This window comes from Haliaeetus leucocephalus, unplaced genomic scaffold (genome assembly GCF_000737465.1).
Source record: "Haliaeetus leucocephalus isolate CR32 unplaced genomic scaffold, Haliaeetus_leucocephalus-4.0 Scaffold906, whole genome shotgun sequence".
NCBI lineage: Eukaryota > Metazoa > Chordata > Aves > Accipitriformes > Accipitridae > Haliaeetus > Haliaeetus leucocephalus.
Genome location: NW_010973342.1, coordinates 4,150,589 through 4,170,652, shown reverse-complemented (window position 1 = coordinate 4,170,652; position 20,064 = coordinate 4,150,589). Strand labels below are relative to the sequence as shown.

Below are 20,064 nucleotides of genomic sequence, written 5' to 3'. Positions count from 1 at the left end.
GCCTCATTTTGGTAAGCAATTTAGTGTGAGCAAATGTTGTCTTGGGCTAAATGTGTAGTCTAAAGGCAAAAAGAGGTAATGGAACCTTTGGTAAATCGATGATTTGATATTACATCTGGAAAGAGGAGAGGACAGGAGTTCCTGAGTCTCTAGGAAATGAGAGAACCCAAAGTGGATTAATGTCTGGACATGGCATACTGTTCTTTTAAAGGGCATGGAGTCTGACTGGAGGAGCAGAAAGTGATCTGGTCACCAGAAAAATTATTACCTTTCAAAGAGGTCTACAACACGAATATGACTGAAAGGTGTTAAGTGTGTTTATATGTCATATTGTGCATTGTGTTTCCATGTTACGCTTTTCACATTCTAAAAAAATTACTTCCTTTTCCTCTCTGGGAATTTTTTAAAGATATATCTGGTTATTCACATGTCCTGCAAGAAACACTGATTCCAATTATTCCTGAGGAGAAGTGCAGAAGCCCTGAAATTTATGGAACAGAAATCACTGAAAATATGTTCTGTGCTGGCTACTTCGATAGCAAAAGTGATGCTTGTCAGGTAATGTGAGTCATCTCTAGGCAGAGAATATAAATGTATATTATTGCCAGAAATGTTGCAGTCTTACAGTGCTTACTTTTGCCATTACAGTGTTCCTAAAGAAAAGAAATGTTCCTAAAGGAAAGAAACTTATGTGCCTGCACTGTTTGCTTCCACCTTCATTTTTTAACCTGTTCAATGTCAATTAAGTTCTACAGAAGGGCAAAAAACCTACAGGGTGTTATATTCCTCCTACCTTCGTAAAAGGCAGTGGCTATGCGCTGGAGGGTGAGTTGCTTTAGCTCCTGGCTGAGCCTGCAGTGTGATGGCAACGGTTTGCTTGCCAGCTGGCAGGGATGCGCTGGCAGGGATGCGCTGGCAGGGATGTGCTGGCAGGCAACCAACGGAGCCAAATCCCCGAGCTGCTGCCTCTTGCCTGAATGGAAATAAGGATACCTGGGTAGGAGGTGGGGAGCAGTGGTAAGGTTTGGAGGAGGAAGGAGCCGAGGTTACTATAGCAGATGGGATTTAATAGTGTAGAATATCACTTAATTGGAAACCATGTTTCATGACTTCAGTCCTTCATGGAATGACCTCATGCTCTTACTACTTTGCTTCTCTTTTTGAATTATGTCACACCTTGGCTCTGAATAAGGATGCAGAATTATTGTCATGATAGATAAGACTATTTTTTAAATAAAGGATCAGATTATTCCTTACATAAACCTTCAGATTTTATCTGCAGTTCATTTTGAAGGAAAAGGGTTATGCTCTATTTGCATAAATTTGGAAATGGGCAACACATAGCTAATAGTTGGCAGTGAGATTAAGTAAAGCAAGGAATATCATATATACTGTGTGCTGGAATCCCTATAGAGATCATAAAAGTGTCCAAAGAAAAGTGTCAAGAGTGAAACGGCAGCAGCCAGCAGTGGCTCAAGGTTTCCAGGCCAGGGCTGAGAACTGATTGTAGTTATCGGCTGCAAGCGTTCGTACTAGCCAGAGAACTAGAAACTACCTTGCTTGCTCAGTTTTCCTTGCTTTATCCAGGAAGTACAAATACAAGATGCAGCATTATAGCTGGTTCTCACTCCCTGCCCTGGAAAAACACAGTTGATCAGGAATGGGGGGGAGAAAGAAGAAAGCAGAGGGAAGGAGAGAGGAGCTGCACAAAAACAAGTGGTCTGGAGAGAGTTGCAAAGTCTGAGAAAGAGTGATTTTGAGTTGCAGATGTTGCTGAAGAACAGTGCTCATGACATGAAATCATTATTAGTGAATCAATAATTCATTTTTTTTCCTGTTGGCAGACTTGCAGTGTGCTCTCAGGAGAAATAGTGTAGATCGCTCTCTTAATGTCACAACAAATGTAGATGACCTCTGAGTTTTCTTAATGTGTGCTTAGGAAATTAAACTATAAAACACCTGTAATATTTAAAAATATTCCAAGACCAAGAAATGCCAAGCATATAATGTGTTCTGCTTGATTATTTTTTAGAGATTTTCTTGGAAACTTTTTTTTTTATCAGTGCACTGATACCAAAATTGCAATCAATGAGATGAGTTGTGGAGAAATAAGCAAGATTCTGAGAATTAAATTGATCTCAGACGCAAGACTTCATTTGATGTCCTTCATTTATCACAGAAATCTCCTAGTATAAAGGCAACACAATTTTCCTACCTACTTTGCTTTCGAGGGAGTTTCTTTTTAAATAGGAAAAAACATATTTCTCCTTAGTCTCAAATAATTACAGTGCTGGCTCCTTTCACCAGTATTGTTTACTGAGTCACATTTTTCTTTTAATTTCTAACATTTTCATTTCTGTAGAAAGTCAATCTAAAAGTAATAATAATAAAACCCCCTTTCCTGAATGCTTGCAAGCTTCTAAATAAGTAGAAGTGTTCCAAATTAATCCTTGCTGTATTGTGTCATCAAACATTAGTTTAGTCTTATTTTTGGTCTATGGTTTTAATGACAAGGTAAATGCTCAGTAACATCAAATTCAACAGATGCAAAAACCCCATATGCCACATAAAATTATAGCATCCCACAGTCACATGGAAAAGTGTGTATGTATGCAACACCTTTCTTTGAAGACTTTCATGATCTCTGACAGTTGCAATAAACTGCATGGAGAAACCCTCCAAATATTCTCTGCCTTACGTAATCCATCCATGCATCGCCCATATTACAACACAGTGTAAGCATCAAAGACTTGCTTATTCCCACTGAAAGTGACCCAAATCAACTGTGCTTTTCAGTAGGTGTCTGAATCTAAAAGAATTTCAGATTTTTAAACAAAATCTGTAATTTGATACTTCTGTTCAATGTGGAATTAAAAAACCCCACCATTATATTAGAGGTGAGTATGACTAAAAAACTTTCTGTAAAGAAACTTCAGTAGACCACTGCTTCAGCTTTTTTTTTTCTTTTTAAATCTCACATGCAAACATACTTAATTTAGGATTTTCCCAAACTGATCTTTTTCTGTCTGCTTTCTATCAAATTAGATAATCTTTGCTTACTTTTAACACAGGGAGATTCTGGTGGACCTCTGGCCTGTGAAAATGATGAAATCTGTTACCTCTATGGAATTATCAGCTGGGGAGATGGCTGTGGCAGAGTCAACAAGCCTGGAGTATATACACGAGTGACAAACTATGTACACTGGATTAATGAGAAAATAAACCCCCGAAAAACTAGTTGAACAGTTAAATATGCTAACATTTGAAGCAGGGTTCAGGAGTCTTCTGGTTTCATTAAAGAAGCATAAATATCTTACTATAAGCTAATATGAAAACTGTCCTGGTAATTCTTGATAATTCCAAACCAGACCACCAAAAGTAGGCCTACTCCATCTGATGTCAGCAGCCTTGATCTAGAATGTTAGGGCTGTGCATGGCTCAATATACGAGACTGTCTTTATTTGGCTTAATAAAACAAACATGTTGAGACAGTGCACCAAAATCTACAGCTGTTTGCCGGGTTGGTGGATTACATAAAAAGTGATTTGCGTGTGTTTGTGCAGTTTCTGGTGGAGCTGTCATCCCTAAACTAACCAGTAACAACATTATCCTTGTATTGTCAGGTGAGATAAAAAAATAAACAGGAGGAGCACCAAAAATGAAATTCCCTCCCCCTCAGAAACGATCTCTTGAAGTTCAGGTCGAGAGACACCAATAGAGTAACACAGGTGAGGCTGCTCCTCAGCTGATTGCAACAAACCAGTTATGGGAAAAAACCAGAGGGGTTAGGTTTTGGTTCAACCAAACATGTAAGCATATTTTTATGTTCCACTGACATAAAAGCAGGAACATGGCTCAGAGATCTGCTGAAACTGGTGTGCAATTTTCCAGCAAGGTTAATGCAACACCTCCTGAGAGCACAAAGTTTCTTGCTGAAAAGCGTTGGAAGTCAGAGCACCTGATTTCAAGCGGATGCAGTTTGGACCTTTTGCAGGCTGTGAGCTGCTCCTCACCCTGAGGATAGCAGTGGAAATACTTCACCTTGATGATAAATGCCTAAATGTTTCTTAAATTTGAGGGTGTTTTGAAGATGTCTTAGATTTTGTACTAACAAGTTGTTTAGCTGTTTAAATAATTCAGAAAGGAGGTTTCTCTTAACAGATTTTTAAACTAGATGGCTGGGGGAGCAGCTTGACATTTGCCTTGGGGATTTGGTGATATCATAACCCACAGGCTTTGCTGTCATGGTCTGTGGGATTGTTATGGGAACAATCAAAGGAATTGTTACAATATGTAGCTGTTTAGAGGCCGTGGACTCAGCTGTGTTAGCAAAAAAGGCAGAAAATGATTCAATGAAAAAAATCTAATCTGATAAAGAAGAATGGAAAATTACGACTTTTTTTTTTTAATACCAGGAACCTTTAGCCGTGTCAGATGTGTATATGTGAAGGTGTTGATGTAAAATGTATTTCTTCTCTGATAGTTAACATTTTTGAATTCTCTTAAGTGTTTCAAGCAAAGCTGTGCTTTAAGATACAGAATTTTAAAGTGGTGCCTAGATGCTCAGATGTGTGTTTTGTTTTATAGTACTGGCAGTGTCTTCATGGGTTTCTTAGTTGTGGTGAATGATTTCTGCAGTTAAAAGAAACTTTGTAAGGAAAAATAACCAAAACCTGAATTTGCGTAAGTACAAATACATAACAATGCTAATCTAGATAAATGATGTAAACTGTTTAATAAAAATGTTTACCTGCTCTTTCTTGGACTTACTCTGTTATGTACAAGGTTACAATTAAATCTTTGAAACCCTCTGTAGGTTGTTCAACAGGTTGAGAGCTGGTAGAAAAATGAAATGACACTTCTCTGTGCTGGAAGGCATCTGAAACGCTCTGCATAAGGATCAATTTCAGCTGGTGGTGCTCCCAGTTTTATTCAAGTGTCACACAAATTTCCAGTAGACAGATGTAAGAGCTTAAATATGATTTTCAGCTATGAATACTGTGAATACTAAGATCAAAGTCTTTAGTTTGTTTTTCTGAAGCACTAAACACTAGCTTGAAAAATTGAGATCCACCTCTGGGGTCTTGATTCCAAAACAAGCTGAAGACTCTTGCTGTCTGGCTTTGCCTTCCTGGCCATTTGCAGTACCAGTCTGGCTTGCTTAACTCTGTGAAATAAATGCGACTGTGTAACAAGACTAACTGTACCTGCTGCTGAAAGACAAGTACTAAATCAGCATGGAGGAACTATTTACTCTTCTTTGGAAGGGATTCATTTGGAACAGGTTTCCACACAGAGCTTATGCCATTCTGAACGTCCGTATCTGTTCTGTGACTTCAGTTACACTTTGAAATTAATATCCATCCACGCTGTGCATGCTTTTAATCTGGTAGTTTTGCGTTATATATATTCTCTCAGTCTTCTCTCGCTGTAAAGAAGGTGGCTGTTTGATAGGAAAGGTGTTAGACTGGTGTTTCTGACAATTTGCGTAGAGCTTTTTAGCTGTCCTGTTTTCAAAATCTATGCTGCTTCTGTCAGTATATAGCAACACCAATACAATCAATAAAACAGTTTTTTACAAAACCTTGAATGTTCCCAAGTGATACAGTCTATTTTCTGCCCCCAAAGGTCTAAATGACAGATCTTTGGTCGATACTGTCATACTTTGAATGCATTAAAATTAATCTGTGGCTTTCAAAGCAGCCTGTTTGTGCACTGTTACTGCATTGATTTGGTGGAACTAAATTTCACCATTTGAGCATCTGCTGTATGGTGACTAGCACTGTATTAAATCCACAAACCCAGACCAGGGATGGCAAGGAAATGTCCCGGTTAAGCGAGAGGTCCTTGCCTGACCTCTCACACCACTGACATTGGTCACATTCGTACGGGGCACTCCAGCAGCTTCTGCCTCCCGCCTTGCTGTTGAGCATTACCCCAGGGAAGCTCGTCCTCCATATTTTTCTCCTCCCTTCAAGTGCTTATCGCTTTGGTTAAAATGAAAATCCAACTTCAATTTACTAGTGAAATTTTATCTGATATTTTTCCTAACAGTTATATTGAAATTGAATTAGAATGCAAAGCCAGTTGAACAAACACGTCCCTAATTCATTATGAAACACACTTAAAGATGGTTTTATTAAATTATATGTTATTCCATGCAAACTGACCGATTCAAAGGGAAGAAAACGCAAACATCTCAAAAAGCCCTTCTATTATGCTATTGAAAGAAAAAATGTGCCGTGGTGCTGTTTAAAAAAAGCTGAAGAACTAATTACCATCAAATAAGATGCGGTAGGAGTATTTTTAGAACAATGGACTCTAATTAGTCCGTTGCTCGTTGAAATAAATCTGAGGACATCATTAACACATCTTATTCCATTAATTGTAGCTGCTCCGGGTTTGGTGTAAGTGGGTTGTTATCCTGTGACAGTTGCCTTGCAGAGAAAGGAAAAAAAAAAGAAAAAAGAAAAAAAAAAAAAAAAGAGTATTTTTATCCGGGGTGGTTGGCTGTGTGTCTTCTGGGAGGCGAGGGGAGCAGTAATTACACTTTTTGAAAGAGAAGTTTGAGCGTTACAAGGAAGCCGCCGGTCCGGGGGTGCGGGGAAGGAAGGGGCTCTTGCGGCCCGCCGGCGCCAGGCCCCGCTCCGCAGAGACAGAGATCCGTTCCGGGCTTTCCCTCCGCCCCGGGCCGCAGGGCTGCCTCGGCGGTCAGCCGCAAAGCCCGGAGCGGGATCGGGGCGGCGCCCGGAGGAGACCCGCTGGGGCGGCTCGCGCGGGACTGGGGCGCTGCTGCCGGCGGCGCGGCTCGCGCCTCCCGCCACCGAAACCCTGAAGGAAACAAACAAACAAACAAACAACCCCCCCCCCCAAGCACAACATCCACCCCAACAGCGCGATAAACGACGTGAACAAAGAAGCAGTGCAAAGCTTCCCGGGACCCCCTTTCCCCTCAGCCGGAAGGCGCCCCGGCCCCTGCCCGGCCCCCGGCCCGGCCCGTCCCGTCCAGTCCCGGTGGGGCAGGGGGTGCCGGGGAGGGCCGGGCCGCGCTGGCCGCTCGCCCGCGTCGCTGCCTGTGCCCGTGCGGGGACCTAATAAAGCTATTTTGAAAGTGACCCCTTCGGGCAGAGCGCGGGGAGGGAAGCGGCGAGCCGGGCGCAGCTGTCCGGAATCATGACTGAAGATGACGGATTCCGTGGTGGTGGAGGGTCACGTCAAGTTGAGAGATGGAAAAAAGGTCCCCGCTCCCGGCGCCCCTTCGGCCCGGCCCCGCGGCGGGCCGGGGGTCCCCGACCGACGGCCCCCCCCTCCCCAGGAGGGGAGAGAGCCCGCTCTTCCCTCCTCCGGCCCTGGCTAACCCCTCTCCTTTTGCCTCTCGTTGCAGTGGAAGAGTAGGTGGCTGGTGCTGCGCAAGCCCTCCCCGGTGGCAGGTGAGAGGGGGGCCCGTCCTGTGTGTGTGTGTGGGGAGGGGGGGAAGGCGGGCGCCGGGGCGTCCCTCCGTCCTCCGCCCGGGGACAGGGCTTGGGGCCCGGGGGGGCAGGGACTTCACAGGGCTCCCCTCCGCTGGAGATCACCCTCGGCGGGGCTCACCTCAAGCCGTCGCCGCTCTTTCATTTTTATTTCTTTATTTTATTTTTTTTTAGTCGGGGGAGCGGGCCATAAATTACCTGGCAAGAGAGCAGACGGCCAAAAATAGGAGGCGGCCGCTGCCGGAGCCCCCCGAAGCGTACTGAAGGGCGGAGGCGAGGGGAGAGCGCGGAGCGGAGCTTGCGGGGACTTCGCGTCTCCTCACGGCCCGGGGCTGGCGGCCGTTAACGGCTCTAACGGCTCGGGGCCGCTTTCTCCTCAGCGGAGGCGAGGGCGGGTACGGACCCGCCGCCCCCTCAGCGGCTGGCGGCGGCCTGGCGCCTAACGCCCAGGCCCTTAGGCCGGTGCCCGGGCGCCGTGTCCGGCGTCGGAGCGAAGGCTTCGAGTAGCTTGATACCAGGCGCTGACTAAAACCGGTGGGAAAGGCGACTTCTCAAGGCGCAGCTATGTGGTTTTGGTTCCCGTTTAAAATGCAATTCCTTTCCTTCCCCCCCCCTTTTTCCCCTGAAAATTATTATTATTTCTTCAGGGTGATTGGTGGCTGTAAAAAAAGCTGGCACTGTAAGCTCAGTAGTTATTTTTGATCAGTGTTTTGACATAAGATATCGCTTCAATTTAAAAATAAAGTGACATTTTGAATTTAAAAAAAAAATAGTCATTTCTATGCTTCTGAAGGGGAAACTGAAAATGTTATTCAGAGTTGATGTTTTACTGCTGGAGAGGGAAAAGTAGATTTTGGGTTGCTCCCTCTATTCCTAACAGGGAAAACATTTGGGCCCAGAAGTGTTTCTTTCCAGGGCTAAATGTTGCCTACACATAGAAGATGTGAATCTGTCTTGCTGCAGAATGGATTATGGCATCTTTTCTGGGTTGTTGCTGGTAGACGAAAGGTTTCTTATCAGTTGAAGCTTTTCAGACCTAACTCTTTGTTACTTCAGTTACAGTTATGTGTTAGTGTCTTAGATGCCTGTATCTAGGCTTAATCTCTTAAACTTCTCTGAGTGAATGGGCATCTGTTGATCCTACAGCTAGTACCTAGACATGTGAATACGGGCCTGGATTTCTAACATGAGTAAGCCAAGTTTGAAGGAGGAAGATGAAGGAGCTTGCTTTGAAAACTTACTGAGAATGTAGCTTATTCCTCAAAAATAGTATTTTTATTCTAGCTAAATTAGTCAGGTTTACTAGAAAAAGCCCCCAGTGATTTGCTTTTATTGGTCTGTAAACCGTAACTGTTCTTTCTTCAGACACACAACTGTATTGCGGAATGCTTAAATATCATAGTTGCAGCTGTTTTTGCTAACAGGTGCACAAAAACAATTGGGAGTCCATGCAGAGCTCTGCTTTAGTTAGCAGACGGTTCAGTCTTTCAGTCATTTTTCACCTCCTTGGAGATTTGCCAGTCCTTTGCCCAGCTGAGAGCCACAGGGCACCTTGCCAGGGCTCAGAGCACCACACCCCAACATTCATAAAATGGTGCACAGGGGGCTTTCTCCTTTGTGGTATGTAGGTCAGCTTAAGCTGTGGATGTTGCAGCTTTGATATTGACCATTAATTTCATCTACAACTGAGTGCTATGTGATAGGAAGGGAACCTGGGGGAAGAGGAGTGCTCTTGTTATAAATGCAAAAGGTGGGAGAGGTATCTCCCCTTTTTCTTGTCTTTTGGGTTTGCTTGTGAAATCTGCTTTTCCCATGGGACTGTGGCACCTGAATTACTTTCTTCCCTTGCATAGTTACTGTGTAATAAACACCTCTAGGAAGGGGTTAAAAACAAATGGTGACAAAGGCAAATATTTAAAAAAAAAAAAAAAAAGGTGTGGCAGATAATGATTATTTAGCAATGGCTACTGTGTAACATTTAACTAGGAAACCTGAGCTGACACTAACAATCTGGCAGTGCAGTCTGCTCGCCATTTAGTAGTTGAGTAATCTGTGAACTACCGTAAGAATTTCATTTGTGGTTCAGTATGTTCTAATGGAAATATAGATGACAATAGCCTCTCAGTCTTTAGTGTTTGTAATGTGAACAGCTATCATAGTGTAACTCCTAATGTTCAGAATTAATGAGTCAGTCCTTTCCAGACTCGGAAGAGTATCTGAAAAGCTACTGGATTTTTGAAAAGTAAAACAGGGAAGGCTTTTTACTTACCTCCTTATTTCTGAGCCTGCAGATTACCCTTGAAACATGCCTTCCAATGTTTGCTCCCTGAAAACAAGGATTGCAAACTACCCGGGGGTGGGATGGGAAAAGGAAACTGAGTTCTTACATTGACTTGATCAGACTGACCCTGCAGTTGTCTAAAGCACCTTTGTGTTGAAGCTGAGTACTGAGAAATGTGTTACGTTCTATGTTCTGCCTCATCATCTCTGACAGTTTTGCTTCTTTTAGACTGTTTGCTCATGCTGGTATACAAGGATAAATCTGAACGAGCAAAAGGGCATAAGGAGAGGAGCAGCATGACCTTAGAAGACATCTGTGGCTTGGATCCTGGGCTCTCCTATGAGGGCTTGAATCACACGCTTGCAATCATCTGTCTCTCTCAAGTTGTGATGCTGGGATTTGAGAACAAGGAAACAATGTACGCGTGGGATGTACGAATCCGCTACAGTCTGGGGGAAGGTAACCTTTGTCTTCTCACACTTTTTTTTTTTTTTCAGGGCAAAAAAAGCAAAGAAAAGCATAGCTAAAATGCAAATAACAAAGTACAGTTAAGGAAAAGACTGTCACTCATTTGAGAATGAAGAGACTGGTCTTTCCCTTACATCTTGAAGCAGGTGTCCCTTATGATAGGTTTTGATTACAGTACTGCCCAGTACTGATGGCTGTGAGAGCTCTTAACTTAGTTTTTGATTTTGGCAATGAAAGTGTGTAGCTTTGAAGCAAAGTGATCAGACTTACACTTCTGGTCCTGCAGTTTATTTGGGGATTTTGACAGCAGGATTCAGAGGGAGCCTGAATTAAGAGAAGCAGAGTCCTGAGTAGAACTTGAGTAGTTCAATCCCAGTTTTCTGAGCTGCCTACTAGGTGTTGCATTGATACTGCTTATTGCTACTGGTGTCCCCTTTCCGGAAGAGACATCTTGCAATAAGGAGTGTCATCAGACACAGTCTTTGCAGCTAACTTCAGTTTTACACATCCTTTTATTTTATTTTCTTGCTTGGCAGCTCTAAAACATACCGAGGTGAACAAAGACAGATAATATTGGTAATCTATAGTATCTGTCTTATGTTTGTTTAGTTGTAACTAGGGAAGGAGGGTAGGTGTGTGGGAGACACACATTAGCCATCTTAATCATTTGTTACATATGCTTTGCCATCTGTTGCATTTGTGGACTCGTTCCTTTGCAGTACATACATAGAAAGATGGCCTGGGAATTTTACAGTATAAAAGGTAGAAGTATCAGAAGAGAGATGTATGGATGTACCACTTGGAGCTATGAAATATGAAGCCTTGCATAAGGGGAAAGGTTAGAGGGGGTTTCTGAACAATACAGGCATGAGTAGCTGGAGTAGTTGGTACACTTTGATGATGTAGCTGTATTGTGTTCTGGTTCTATTTTTTTACTAGATTTGGGATCTATATACAGCATAGACTTGTCCTAGAACCTGAAGGAGAATTTGAATTTGATAGGGTAGGTCTGGTTTTCATGATCTTGCACTGATGCAGTGCTGGAATGGAAAGAGTATTTAATCTCAGTCTGGATGTGAGGTTTATGGTTGTGGTAGGAGGAAACGCAGAAGCAGGGAAGAGTTGTTTTTTCTTTTTTTTTTCTTTTTTTTTTTAAAGGAAAGCTGTGAGTGAGGTAGGAATAGAGCCTATTGGATGATGATATCTGCAGCCATGGAGTAAAGATGGCGTGGGAGAGGATGTGTGTGGAGGTGAAGAAATGACGAAGTAAGAAAACCAGTATAATTGGTTGTACTGGCAATAATTTGTAGAATGTTAATTGCAAAAAAGCTTAGGGGAAGGAGGATAGACTAGAGTATAGAAATTTTTTTCAGGATTTTATCTTTCAGTGCACGTTCAGTTAGGAGAAAAAAGTCAAATAAAAGTGAATCTAATTTGAGTAGACAGCAAAGAACGGAGACTTAGATGAAGAGAGGATGGTGACTGGTGTTTTTTGTTTTTGGTTTTTTTTTTTTTTTTAAAGTGTAATAAGGGTGCCTTTGTGTGCCTTGGAAGTAAGGTGGCTGGATGATAAAAATAGACTATGGGTAGATGACCTCAGAGTCTGGGAAGCAAAAAAAAAAAAGTGAAAGGAGCTGATGCTGTTCATGAATGAGGCCCACAGAATGGAGGCATTTGCAATGGAGTTCCCAGTGTTTTCTCTCCATTTTTAGCAGATGAGGTGGATGTGTTTTCTGGAACAAAAGAACCAGGATTAAAGAAAACAGTGGAATTAAGTGAGTTGAGGTATAGGTCAGGTATGAGAAGAGTGCTTGAGCCCACAACTCATTCTGAGGAAGTTAGCATTCTGCAGGTCAGGGAATAGCTGTGAAGAGGAAAATATTAGCTAAAGGAAATGAGGAACTTAAATAGTACCTTTTGTTCATGGGTATATTCAGCTCTGTATCTTATTAATTTTTTTTTTCCAGAGTAGGAGAAGTAGATGGCTGGGGAGAATTTTGAAAAAAATTCCAATTTACCAAGAAGGCAGCACATGGCAAAAGCTTCATGTCCAGATCTGGTTTTTCCTCTACTTTGGCTTTGTTCAGATTTGGATATGCTTTTTTTTAAAACTAGAATCTGAGCTGCAGCTCTTTGTTTTTGGCAGCTGTTGTAACTGGCAACTGATTGTGTGGAGTGTGTGCTCCATTCCTCAGTTATGAGGCAGAAAGAACCCCGATGCTTCTGCTCCTGTGGTTTAATTGCCAGCAAAGTACTGGGCAGAGAGAGGTCCAAATGATGTTAAAGATTCCTTACTGAATGTTATTCATCAAGATGGTTTTGGTATCTTTTTCATAGTTTATGTTTAAGCAGGTTGTGTAACAACTGCGTGCCCAAAAGGGGACATCGTGTGACTGTTGATTTGCTCCCTAGCAGTACCACTGGCAAAGCTGTAAGTAGAGCTGTGGTTAGTTAGATCTATCTCTGTCTCCTTGCACATTTCACTCGAATGACTTTGTGGCTAATTCTGCTGGAGCCTTAAGGAACTTACCGAATGCACGTCATAGATGAGGAGTTGACTTACAGCTAAGATGGTAACTAAGAATATAGCCAAGTATTTAGATGAGAAGCAAGACTCAGACCTAGCTGAAATTCATGATGCTTGAAGAAGCATAGGCAAGAAGCAGGGAAGAGTGGTTGTAAGAAGTGAGACTACCTGGAAGTTACCCTGTAGATTTCATAGGCAGGTAGCTGTTTGTATGATCTTTGATGGATAACCAAAAGCTAAATCTATGTGCTTCTTGATAAATGCTCCACTGAAAACCTCTGACTGGAAATGTAACAGTCCTGATGCTTCTCTCTGCCAAGACAGATTTTTTTTTTTTTCTTTTTTTGTCTAATCACAAGATGAAGTAAACTAGAGGAGTAGTAGAGGTCAAAACAGTTGTTTGAGGATTAGGTGCTTGCTCACTTAAATTGCTCCCTTTGAAACACTGTGAGATTTGAGCTCTTGAAGTGTTCCCAATAGCTTATTATTCAGAATGCAACAGCTCTGAGGGAGAAGGTGGGAGATCAGCCTAGAACAGCTGCTACTTTAGGTAAAGACCTTTGCAATATAGGGGATACTGGATTTGGGATTTGAACCATAATTTTATAAATTTAAAAGGAAAGGCCCCTCCCCCCCCCCCCCCCCCCCCCCCCGCCTTTTTGAAGTTTAGGCTGTGAAATATGAAGAAATAACTGACATTTAAGAGTGTTTACTACCTACAAATCACTTAATTTCTTAGTCATTTTATATGTCTGGGCATCTACCATCACCAACTCCCAAAAGATTCACAAAGGTGGGAAAATGTAATTTTCCCCATTTTACTTATGGGGAAGGAGTGAAGCAGTTTATTAAAGGTTGCAAATGAGTCAGTGACGGAGCTCTGGTTAGAACTTGCCTACTTCTTTGAGCCTTGGCTTTTGGTCTTCTTGGGCACTGTGTTACATGTGTGTGTGTGTGCGTGCATGCACGTGGGAAAGGAGAGGCACAGGCTATTTAGAGGAGGAGACAGAAAGAAACCCATGTAGTAATGCAAGGATGGAAGAGGTAACTGAAGTGTGGGCTGGATAACTGACTAATTTGAGATAGGGAGTAGCCTGGAAGACTTAGGATAAATTAATGTAGCGTTACGACTTAATCATTTGTAGCATTAAGCCAAGACATGTTTTTTTCCAAACCTAAACTGGCATAATAGAATGTAATGAGCTTATAGCTACTCACAGGGGGCTGTCTGGGCTCGACATAGAATCTTTATGCTAGAGCCTCGTGGTGTGGGCAGGTGTAGGTCCACATACCATGGCTGAACAGAATGACTTATGTAACATAAGTCATGGTACCTTACTTCTATTTTCTATAGTAATTTTTGTTTCTTCCTTATCTGATAGTTCATAGATTTCAAGTTTTTGTAGCGCCTGGCACTAAACTAGAGAGTGGGCCTGCTACCCTGCATTTCTGCAATGACATTCTCGTCCTTGTAAAAGACCTTCCTCCTAGTGTCATGGGGCAATGGAAGCTCTCAGATCTGCGTCGGTATGGAGCTGTCCCAAATGGATTCATCTTTGAAGGGGGTACCAGGTGCGGCTTCTGTAAGTACAAATGGAACCTGTCTTCTAAAAGTCATTTGAAACCTTTTGTAGAAATGTAAATGCTAGCCTCATTCAAAGTGGAGATTGCAGAACCAGCTGTGCTGCTTTGTCATACAGGCAGCCTCATATCAGAGGGTCTGTTCTACTGAGTAGATTTCTGCAGGCTTCAACCCTGATGTTCGGTAAAAAAGTGACTATGTGGAGTCCTGACTGAACATTGCCCTGTGGCTTTCCAGAAGATATTTACTCAAATGTCGTGATAGGACACAGAGCAAAAATAAAGGAATGCAATTTTATGGCTTGTGTCATGCAAGAGATAAGGCAAAATGGTTTAATATTCAGATTATTAAATTATGATTAATTATTTTGTTGTTTGCAGAGGGGAAAATGATATGGAGCTTTGAAGTTACAGGCGGCATCAAGGCTGTCATAGTGTAAATGCTAATGTCTAAATCCCATACAGGACTTCTAGCTCCTAAAAGTTAGGAACTTCTGCCTGTTCCTTTCCCTCTTAGTAGATTTGTCACTTTCTGGGACTATGAAATGTATAGAGTCACAATGCAAACAAGCAAGCTGAAGCTAGTTGCTGTAGCCTAGTAGCCAAGATACACCTTTAGATGGAGAGAAATCTCTTGATCCAATGTCCAGTTTAGGACTTCTCACATTCTCACTTCAGATAAAATGCAAGTGCTGAAAAGGAAAGATAATTAATGCACTGGTATAATATCATATACATCATTAGAAAACATAAGGTTTTAACTTCAAAAGCAGAGTTTGAAGCCATGCTGAATTGATGACCTGTGAGTGCAAGTGGGTATGCAGATTGCCAGTTTGGATGTGAAGTTGTTTGACTTGCATACTGAAATGTGAAAATAATGGATTTCTTCAATTACCAAACTGAAAAAACAGAAGGCTTCACAGCTGATCCAAATCCAAAGATATTGTTCCTTGGGACTTGTGGCAAAATTTGGGGAGGAAGGGGAAAGAGATTATTTTGACTGTTTTACTCTAGTGAGGGATTTTTGTTTTGTCTGTTGAAAATTATAAAGCTGAGTTACAAAGATGGTGAGTATGGACTCAACTGATTCCTGATTTAAGACACTTGTTTTCAATGTGGAAGATTCTGGTTCAAATATTTCCCTTCCTAATTCAGTGGTTGGGGTTAAAGAAGGGTTTTCACCATCTGAAGGAATGGGTTATAGGTACAGCCTGTGAGGAAACAAATCCATTTTCTTTTAAGGTTATTCTGTTTCAGTTAAAAACTAGCATGTGAACACAAGTGTCTTGTTTCCTATTGGTATGGTTTAGACTGTGAGCTACGGAACTGGTTATAGAGTGTAAGAGGGAGTCAGCACAGTCACCTTTTCCCCCTCTCTTGTAAATAGTGCAATTGGCGCAGGCTAAACTTGAACCTGCAGCTTAGTGTAGGTCTGCCAACACCTGCAGTTTTGGTTTGAACAGCTTTTTTTTCCATGCAGAATAAAGCAATTGTTCATTCCTGTCTCTGTGTGCTAGTGCCACTTTAAATGCAAGTGGGACTTCTAATAAATGTGTGTACTGCTATGCTGACATAATTTGGGTCTGCTTTTTGAATTATTAACTGAACATAGAAAACTTAATTTTGAACTATACACTTCAGAATGCATACAGTGAGAGAATTTCCCAAAGTTGAACCACAGTGTGTTTTTTCCCTTTTAAAAAGCTGCTGCTCTTTCTGGAAAGCTTGTGTAGAGTACTAGTTTTTGAACTAATGAAATCTGAAATAATTTAACTATGGAAAACTTATATTTAAAAAAAATATAGGGAGAAATCTGAATATAGCATCTCCACAGGCACTCTTTTGAGATCACCTAACTTCCAAGTATTCAGCAACAAGGCACTTAAGATATAAGCGTAAAGAATGAAGGTATATTTCAGTAGGATCTAGCTAACATACTTTATCCTAAATTATTGTGTTTAATAAAACCTATCTGTCTGCTTCATTTTGTTTTGTAATTAAATGTATCTATAGTATTGACTATGTACTGTTATGATCTGTATTTACAAGTGGAATGGAATATATTAGATTACTAGTATATCACACTACAGTTCTATGTATTCCTCATGTTATGTTGTTAGATATATACTTCCCCAAATAAAATTGGACCAGTAAGTAATATGAACTGTTTTTATGGGATATAAAAAATGTTCAGTAGCCCGTATGGTGAATATAGACCACCTCAGTTTGTGCATTACACTTTCATTACAGTGTTTAGGGAATAACACTTTCAGTCTTTTTATTCTTAATTAGGTTTCATACTAAATGCTAACATATGTTATAACATTACTAATATACTAGGAACTTTCATTTACTGTTAATTGATTTGAAAGAAAATGTTATGCTTTAATATATGGAATATCACCAGTTCACACTAATGCTCAAATTTTGAAAGCTAGCAAGAAAATGAACAAAAATATTAATCTGAAATAACTTTCTGTCAATTTTTCCTTAGTAGTTTGGTAGTACAAATGAATGGTTTAATTTATTTTGAAAGACTAGTGGTGCTTTAGTATAGAGTATTTGCTGTAGCAGTTGTGTTATTAAAGTGTTGATGAGACGCTGTTGATCTGGTTATGCAGCAGTGTTATAGAATGCTAATTATTAAGTCTCTACAATATAGTAAGAAGCCAATTTTTTTAGAATGAGATCAGAAAGAAACTTCCAGTTTGGATGTCACAAATGCCTAAATATCACAGAATGCTTGAGCTTGGGAGGGACTTCTGGAGGTTACCTTGTCCAACTCCCCTGTTCAAAGTAGGGTCAGCTACAGCAGTTTTCCCAGGACCATATCCAGTCAGGTTTTGAATATCCCCAAGAATGGGCACTCCGCAACCTCTGTGAGCAACTTCTTCCCATATTCTGGTGTATCAGCTGCTCCTCCCAATTTTGTATCTTCTGCAAGCTTGCTGAGGGTACACTCTGTCCCATCATCCAGGTCATTAATGAAGATGTTAAACAGCATTAGCCCCAATGTTGACCACTTGCGTATACCAGTAGTGATTGGCCTCCAGCTGGACTTCGCACTGCCGATCATAACCCTTTCAGCCTGGCATTTCAGCCAGTTTTCAGTCTACCTCACTGTTCACTAATCTAGTCTGTACTTGATCAGTTTGTCAATGAATGTATTATAGGAGCTGGTGCTGAAATCCTTGCTAAAGTCAAAGCAAACAGTATCTACTGCTTCATCTACCAAGCCATTTACATTTTAACTTCTCTTGCTCTTAACATCACAATTGTACTGCTAGAGATAAGAAAATTCTTTCTCCTGCTTTTGACAGCTGCAAATAAGTTAATCTCTGGGGCAAAATTTGGCTCCCCCTGCCCCAGCCTCTCTGTACTGAAGCTCAATCACACATACCATTTGCAAAAAAAAATAGGCATTGAGGCCTAGGACTCAATTGAGAGGTTTACTTACAGGAACAGGCTGGAAAAGAGGAGCCTCTTGCTTTCTGAAGTTGCTAGCTCAATTAGTGTGCACTGATTAAAATGACCAGTTGCCAGGAGAATCTTGACTTGGAGGTCAGTGTGAAAAAATTCAAGTAGGGTAATAAAAGGGCATGTTAAGGCTGTGAGAATTCAGGCTCTCCAATGTTCAAGTACTTCAGGATTAGCTTCCAGAGCCCGGTTTGAAGCTGCCTCATGTTTTCTTACAGTGTCTCCTGGAAGAGAGCAGCTTGTAGGACACTTGAAGCCCTTTGAAAGAACAAATGATACTGCTGCTGCTAGTTGCAGGATAAGCAGGAGTATTTCTGTGATCGTTTTGATGCAATTAGGTGCTTCTTTCTGTCTGTCTCTTCTGTAAGTGGCTCTTAAAAATCATTCTGAAATAGTGGAAATGGCTATCAGCATATCTGGAAGGGCCAAAGGAGGAGAGGAGGAGCCCTATAACAAATGGGAATTTATTTGAAAATTAGAAGTAGTAGAGGTAGTTGAACTGGGACAATACCAGGAATTTCTTGAAAGATTCTGGGTTGCATAGATTAAAACATCTGTTTATGTACAGATACTGTTCTGTTGCTGCCTCCTACTTAGGCCTACTACAGAATACATTCTGACCTTTTTAGTAGTCATACCAATGTCTTAGTTGCCAATAATAAGAGCACCAGATGTTGTTTTCACCAGGGAGAAGAGCAGCCTGAGCCATGCAGCCTGAGATACCTTCTAAAGGGGGTTGCTCAAGGCCAGGATTGAGACATATTGGTTGGACAACATGTTGATTGCCATGAACTGAACTGCCATGGTTCGTACCTGTCCTGTAGCTAAAGGACTTCAGGCTCTAGCATTGTCTGGCACCTGTTAGGAGTAATAATTCATGGGAAGGGACTGACTCTTCCTCCCTGCTTTCACACACGGTACAGAGATTTAAGTAATTTTTGGTTATTGTGCATTTTGAGGGTGTATTTGCCCATGAGTTTACTTTTTTATGATGAATTAGCAAGATTTAATAATACTTGGAAGTTTTATGAAATTGGCAACTTCTCTTTAACATTTGGGAGACTGTACAATACTTTACTGCTAACTGCCACAGAGGACTGGCTTAGTGTTTCAGCCTTGTGCAAGTGGTTGCTGCTTTTCACCAAGTCTCTTATCCTGTGGAGAGAGTGAGTGAGCGAGCTCTTCAGTCTAGTAAACAGCTGCATGGTATTACAGTGATGCATACCACATATTCCTTGGCTTCCAAATGCTTGTGCACCAAATCTGTTCCAACACATGACTGAGAAGTGTAATTTCTAGTAGCGAATTTGTCAGCTTTCTCAAGAAAGCAGAAAAGAAATCTAATTGCTGGCTCTTATGTATGCTTTTAAAACATAACTTAGTTAAGCTTATCTATTCATTCATCTCACCTGATGTCTTTTGTGAGGAGTCCCAGACTTCTTCCTTCCCTTGCAATCTAATTCTTACTAGCAAAACAAGAAAGAAAACGTTTCCTGTGAGAGTTGATCAGCGATTACAGTGATCATGTAAATAATAGAATCTACAAAGAAATGTTTTACACATATGTGTATATTGGATTCGTATCTATGTGCACATGAGCGTACACTGTTTGCATTAGTTATATAAAGGCCATCATGTTTGTTTTGGGGATTTACAAGTGTGTGATAGTTCTTTGCAGAAATCATCCTTTCAGTTAAGCAGCCAGCTCGCATGCACACATTTACTTTTTTGTTTCCATTAAAGTCAAAGACTTGTAGAGCCTCTTAGGAGTTTAAGACTCTTGACAATAGTGATAAAAGAACAAAGTGGTCCAAATGTACTCTTTATGTACAGAAATATTTGAGGAATCTTCTTTCCCTGAATGGCAACATGGGTGTGTATGATTCTGCTGAATTATCAAGCCACATAGTATATCACTGTGGTTGAGATATCAATGTCCTCTGTTGTGTTGTCTCTATATCCTGCTTGCTTATTGTGCATGGGATGGGAATGTCAAGTGCTCAGAGTCCAGCAAAACTTTGTGCTGCCCTTGCTCCCTCAAAAAAGGCATGGCTTCTGACATCAGTGTGATTCATGGGGGAAGAGTCATATCATCAAAGATGAGGCAAACTGATTTCCCTAGACTCCCTCTACTCTATGGGGGGAAGGAGAAGGCAGCTCAAAGGAAGAGCTGAATTTCAAATCATTCCTGAATACATACTTCGCACCCAGCTTTTTCTAATACAGTGTTCTCTGACTCTTTGAAATCTCTTGGGGAGGGG

The 20,064-nt window shown here is 41.3% G+C and overlaps 2 protein-coding genes across 2 annotated transcripts in view; both read left to right on the top strand.

The window, feature by feature from the left end:
- HGFAC (HGF activator) overlaps positions 1-3,242 on the top strand; it is a 42,127-nt gene extending 38,885 nt beyond the window's left edge. The window contains exons 13-14 of the mRNA XM_010583514.1: positions 410-558; positions 3,072-3,242. Of these exons, the coding sequence (XP_010581816.1) occupies positions 410-558; positions 3,072-3,242 (320 nt within the window). The remainder of the gene's footprint in view (positions 1-409; positions 559-3,071) is intronic.
- Positions 3,243-7,125: 3,883 nt separating this feature from the next.
- The window catches only part of DOK7 (docking protein 7), a 64,443-nt gene continuing 51,504 nt past the window's right edge, over positions 7,126-20,064 (top strand). The window contains exons 1-4 of the mRNA XM_010583513.1: positions 7,126-7,237; positions 7,385-7,430; positions 9,979-10,209; positions 14,128-14,328. Of these exons, the coding sequence (XP_010581815.1) occupies positions 7,184-7,237; positions 7,385-7,430; positions 9,979-10,209; positions 14,128-14,328 (532 nt within the window). The 5' untranslated portion in view covers positions 7,126-7,183. The remainder of the gene's footprint in view (positions 7,238-7,384; positions 7,431-9,978; positions 10,210-14,127; positions 14,329-20,064) is intronic.